Source organism: Mandrillus leucophaeus, unplaced genomic scaffold (genome assembly GCF_000951045.1).
Source record: "Mandrillus leucophaeus isolate KB7577 unplaced genomic scaffold, Mleu.le_1.0 Scaffold964, whole genome shotgun sequence".
Taxonomy (NCBI): domain Eukaryota; kingdom Metazoa; phylum Chordata; class Mammalia; order Primates; family Cercopithecidae; genus Mandrillus; species Mandrillus leucophaeus.
Window position 1 is genome coordinate 486,515 of NW_012110519.1, and position 5,911 is coordinate 492,425.

At 47.9% G+C, this 5,911-nt stretch overlaps 1 protein-coding gene across 1 annotated transcript; it reads left to right on the forward strand.

The window, feature by feature from the left end:
- The first annotated feature begins 3,455 nt into the window (after positions 1-3,455).
- Positions 3,456-5,084, forward strand: LOC105532505 (melanoma-associated antigen B3). Its single transcript, XM_011970683.1, has one exon. The coding sequence runs from the start codon at positions 3,517-3,519 to the stop codon at positions 4,555-4,557; it is 1,041 nt and encodes a 346-aa protein (XP_011826073.1). The 5' UTR covers positions 3,456-3,516; the 3' UTR covers positions 4,558-5,084.
- The last annotated feature ends 827 nt before the right edge of the window (positions 5,085-5,911 follow it).

Here is a 5,911-nt window from a genome sequence, read left to right on the forward strand (position 1 = left end):
CCCAGGACTGACCAGCAGCGAAGTGAGGTTCTTGAGTGAGTAAAAAAGGGAAAACTAAACCCACAAATGAGGGGACTTCACGGAGCCCAATCCATGTTTTTAACCCTGGAAAACAGGCAGAGCTATAAAACTGGCTTGCCTCTCATTTCAGCCTGGAAGGTCTCAGGGAGGGGAAGGCTCTGTCTAACAGGGCAGCCTCAGTTCTTCAGAGGTGTCTTGGCCCTAACTAGAGTCAACATGAAGACCAAGCCCGTGCGGTTTCTCACGCCTGTAATCCCAGCACATTGGGAGGCCGAGGCGAGTGAACTGTTTGAGCCCAGGAGTTCGAAACCAGCCAGGACAGCATGGCAAAAACCTGTCTCTGAAAAAAAAAAAAAAAAAAAAAAAAAAAACTAGCCAGGCAGCAGTGGAGCACCCCTGTAGTCCCAGTCACCCGGGAGATTGAGGTGGGAGGATTGCTTAAGTGCTAGGAGTCGAGGCCGCAGTGAGCCGAGATCACGCCACTGCGCTTTGGCCTGGGTGACAGAGAGAGACACTGTATCAAATTACCTGGGCGTGGTGGCGGGCGCCTGTAGTCCCAGCTATTGGTGAGGTGGAGGCAGGAGAATCACTGGGAGGCGGAGGTTGCAGTGAACGGAGATGGCGCCACTGCGCTTCCGCCTGAGTGACAGAGCGAGACTCCGTCTCAAAATAAATACATAAATAAATAAATAAATAGAGACTTTTTTTTTTTTTTTAAAGGCAGGGCTCTGGCTCACGCTTGTAATCCCAACATTTTGGGAGGACGAAGACAACCGCATCGCTTGAGCACAGGAGTTCGAGGACTGGGAGACGGAGGTTGTGGTAAGCCAAGATCGCGCGGCTGCACTCCAGCCTGGAAGACAGAGTGAGGCGCTGTCTCAAAAGAAAAAAAAAAAAAAAAATGAGGCCCACTGGTGCTAACCAGGGAACCGCTCTCCAAAAGAGGGGCCCACCAAAATCCCTAACCCTGTTTTCAGGTCTTTGAAGCCCCAGGCCATGGCCCGATAACATGCCTAGACTTCCCCTCTAGGGACTATGGGAGGGGAGGATTTTGGAGGTTGGCGGACTTCACTCGGTAGAGGTGTTACTCTGCTCCACTTAGTATCAAGATGAGAACCCTGAATAAGGACCTAGGGACCACTGACTCCAGAACAGCGGGGTCCCAGCGTCTCACCCCCTGCTGGCAGCCCTCGGAGACCCCGAGCGGGACGTGGTTCATCCTCACTTCTGCTTTGAAAGTGAGGCTGTTGGCCTGACAGGTGTAATAGCTTCAGTCGGGTCCGAAGCCTAGCGTGAATTCTTAGTACTAATCTGGAGTAAAGGTAAGAACCCTGAGCAGGGACTGAAGGGACTACTCCCTGCCCATTACAAAGGGGGACCCACAACGTCTCACCCTTGTGGTTGACCCTGGGAGGTCCTGGTTGAGTTCTGTCTGGAAAGGCTCCCAGAGGGAGGGCCTTTCACTAAGGGAGCAGCCCCAGTTATTCGGTTGGAGAGGACCTGGACCCTGACTGGAGCCAAGGTGAAGTCTCCGAGTGCTAAAGGACGGGATCTCTTCCTAGGAGGGGCGTCAACAGAGAGCAGCAGCAGCCCTACTGGTTAGCATTCCCCTGGTTAGCACCAGTGGTCCTTGTCTTTTTTATTTATTTTTATTTTTTTTCAGACAGGGTCTCACTGCTGCTAGCCAGTTTAGAAGGCTCCAGATAGGGGTAGTCATAACCGGGGGCCCTGACTTCCCCATCCAGGGAGGGAAGTATTCAGGGAGATGAGGGTTTTGTTTGGAGGTTAGCGAACTCAGGTCAGTAGAGGGAGAAATTTCAGGCTGTGATAAGATACCAAGGTGAAGACCCTGAATGAGAATCTAGGGACTGGCGACTCCAAAACAGTGAAGTCCCATAGAGTTCCACCCCTGTTGTCAGTCATCAGACCCCAGGAAGCTGTGAACAGGTAAAGCTCGTCTTCACCTCCTCGGAAGTGCTTTGAAGGGGAGGATCTGGAGTTGAGGGGCACGGTATCCCTTCGGCAGAGGGTGAATTCCTTGGACTGTTGTGGAGTCAAGGTCAAGACCCTGAATGTGGACGAAAGGGACCATCATCCCCCAACCTATAACAAAGAGGGCCACACTAAGTCCTGCCCCTGAAGTCTTCCCTGGGAATACCTTGAAAGCTGTCTGACAGATGTCTGCCTGGAAAGTCTCAGGGAGGGAAGGGCCTTGGTCTAAGAAAGTAGGGCCAGTTCAGCAGGTGGAAGAGAGACTTGGGTCCTAACTGGAGTCAAGGTGAGGGCCCTGAGTGCTAATGAAGGAATCTCTCTGCAATAGAGGTGTCAACACAAACAACGTCCCTGCACTCATTTTGCAAGTTCCAGGCAAAGGTATTCAAAGGGGAGGGGTCTCTGACTTCCCTGTCTAGGTCCTTGTTTTGAGGCTGGAGGACTTAGGTTAATGGAGGGAAGTGTCCCACATCCTACTAGGAGTCAAGATCAGAGACCTGAGCGAAAGCTAAAGGGAACACTGTCTCTAAAAAGTAGAGTCCCACAAATTATGCTTCTTCTCTCAGCTCCGGGAAGCCTTGGAATAACATCAGCCCCCCTTACTGCCTAGGGAGTGCCAGAAAGGTTGAATTAATTACATGCCCCAGTTCTGCAGACGGAAGAGGGAGGAGACCCAGAGCCTTACAGGGGTCACAGTGAGGACCCTGAACGAGGACTAGTGATATCACTCTTTCCACATAAAGAAGAGACAACAAAGAGTCCCCCACTCCCCATTTGCAGCCCTGAGGGGGCTGGGCATGGAGGTCAGGTGTATGTGAACTCACCTTCTTTTAATGGCATTAGGTTGCTGAGGGCCTTTATCTAAAGTGAGGGGCATCAGATCAGCAGAGGCAGCTGTCCTAGGTCCTATCTAGGGACAAGATGAGGACTATGAATGAGGTATCAGAACCCCAATAAGCCCAGGAAAGGGTAGGTCTCCACAGTGCTCTTAGCACCTAGTTCCTCCTGTCAGGGGTGGTGAGGCTGAGACATTCCTTCACCTCCTCTTAGGTGGTCCCAAGGAGATGAGGACATTTGTTGGAGGTGTCAGATTTAGTGCAGCACAGGGGAGGGGACCCAGCCCTGACAGTTTTTATGATGGTCCTGAATGTGAACTGAGAGAAACCTCCTACCCCAGAGTAAAAGGAAATCCACAAGGACTAGACATGTCATGGCCGCTCTCAGTCCCAGTATACACAGAACAGGGCTGGCAGGCTGCGGCCTAAGGCACACTTTAATTACCTTCCCAGGGTTCTCAGAGGACAAACTGATCAGAACAGAAGGCCTCTGGGTTTCTAGAGCAGTGCTCTCACAGAAAACTGCAGAGGCGGTCTTCTTTTAAATCCAAAGTGGTACCTCTCTGCTGAAGGCTCTCATACCCTCTCTTTCTCTCTCTCCTCCAGGTGCCTGTGTCACCTGCTCTTCTGCTGACACTCCTGCCTGCTGTTCCTGATCACAGCCATCATGCCTCGGGGTCAGAAGAGTACGCTCCGTGCACGTAAGAAATGCCAGCGGACCCGGGGTCAGATCCAGGGTCACCAGGGTGCTCAGAAGACTGCAACTCAGAAGAAAAAAGTATCTTTTTCATCTCCTCTTATTTTGGGGGCTACTATCCAGAAAAAGTCTGCTGGTAGGTCAGGTGGTGTTCTCAAGAAGCCTCAGAGAGCGCTATCCACCACTACATCTGTAGATGCTTATCACAAAAAGTCATACAAGGGAGCCAACAGTAAAATGGAGAAAAAGCAAAGCTTCTCTCAGGGTCTATCCTCCACTGTGCGGTCTCGCACAGACTTTCTAACCATTAAGACAAATATGTTGGTGCAATTCCTGATGGAAATGTACAAAATGAAAAAGCCCATTATGAAAGCAGATATGCTAAAAATTGTCCAAAAAAGGCATGAGAATCACTTCCCTGAGATTCTTAAAAAAGCCTCTTTTAACATGGAGGTGGTATTTGGTGTTGATTTAAAGAAAGTTGATTCTACCAAGGACTCTTATGTCCTTGTCAGCAAAATGGATCTCCCCAACAATGGGGCAGTGACTCGTGGGAGGGGGTTTCCCAAGACAGGTCTCCTGCTGAATCTCCTGGGCGTGATCTTCATGAAGGGCAACTGTGCCACTGAGGAGAAGATCTGGGAATTCCTGAATAAGATGAGAATATATGATGGGAAGAAACACTTCATATTTGGGGAGCCCAGAAAGCTCATCACCCAAGATTTGGTGAAGCTGAAATACCTGGAGTACCGACAAGTGCCCAACAGTGATCCTGCACGCTATGAATTCCTGTGGGGTCCAAGAGCCCATGCTGAAACCAGCAAGATGAAGGTACTGGAGTTTTGGGCCAAGGTCAATCAAACTGTCCCCAGTGCGTTCCAGTTCTGGTATGAAGAGGCTTTGAGAGATGAGGAAGAAAGAGTCCAAGCTGCAGCTACGTTCAATGATGGCAGTAGTGCCATGGGCAGAAAATGTTCCAAGGTCAAGGCTAGCAGCTCTTCCCACGCCTAGTGAAGTTGAAGCAAATTTTTCATTTTGTAGTTAAAGAGGGCAGTCACTGTTCCAAGGAGTGAAGGACTGGGTGTTACTGGAGGGAACACACTGTATAATACCTTTTTGTTTCTGTTCTAAATGGATAATTTGAAGATTTATCTGTATTTTGGGGCATACTTTTCAAATTTTCCTTTTATTTACCATTGTAATCTAAATTTAGGATAGATATTGGTCATATTTGTTGTTTAAGAGTAAAAACTTTGCTGTTTCGTAAAGCAGATTGAGAAAAGTTATATCTTATTTAGTGATCTGGTGCAAGATAACTTGGAATTAGAATAAGCATTTCCTTGAAAATGTTTTTTTAAAAAAAGTCAGCAGTAAAATGTGTGGGATTAAGAAATAGAGAAAGAGTGTAAGATGGTCAATATTTGGTTTCCTAAATGCTTTTACTCTGTGTTTTAAGAAAATGAAAGAAAAATAACCATATATGTCTGGCTTATTTAAGAATGTAGAATTAAATCATAATAAATTAGACCTCATGCTGACACACTCATTCTCCAAGTGTTAATTGAGCATCTGCTCTTGGAAGGATCCATGCTAGTACTGGGAGGGCTAAGAAAAAGAAAACCTGGCAACTGACCTTAAAATTATAAGGTCGAGAAGCAGCTATCATCTAAGGAAAATGGTGATATTCGCTCTAAGACCAAAAGGATACATGATAAGAAGGGAGGGAGGTAGTTCCACATGAGAACAGTCAAGTATGAATTATCTAATCAAGGCGGTGTTGGGCCTAAGAAAATGCAGGTCCCTCAATGGGAGTTCATCTAAGTGAGGCTCCATGGTGGGCTGGATGAGGCTGTGGGAATGGTGAGCAGGGGCCAGGCTCTCAGAAGTTGCCTCTCAGAGGTGCAAGACAAAGCTTGGAATAGGAAACAGTTCTTAACAGTTACTTTGGGATCATGGATAAACCAGGGAGAACCTGGGGTAAGAATGTGTCCTGTGCTCTTCTCCCAGTACAAATAAACACAGCACACACTAGGTGTTTTGTACACATCATCTCCAGCCAGTTTCTGAGAAATAAGGGTAATACCCTCAAGGGAGGTGGGAGGACCAGAAGCCACTATGCTGGTGCTCTTTGCCCTGGGCTGGGGGATCCAGAGCCTGTTCCATTAAAAGCACATTCAATTAGGTTACCTCGTGTGTAATTTGGCAAACTCTAGGCAAGGTCTAGATTTTGAGAGGTGGTTAAATGAATCAAAATAAAAGTGGTTTAGATGGAAGGATAGCTGAGAGAGAAGGAAGTTTTTGGTTCTTGAAACTCATTTTAGAATTTGTGTTGCATCTACTGAGGAAGTCTACCTCATACTAATAC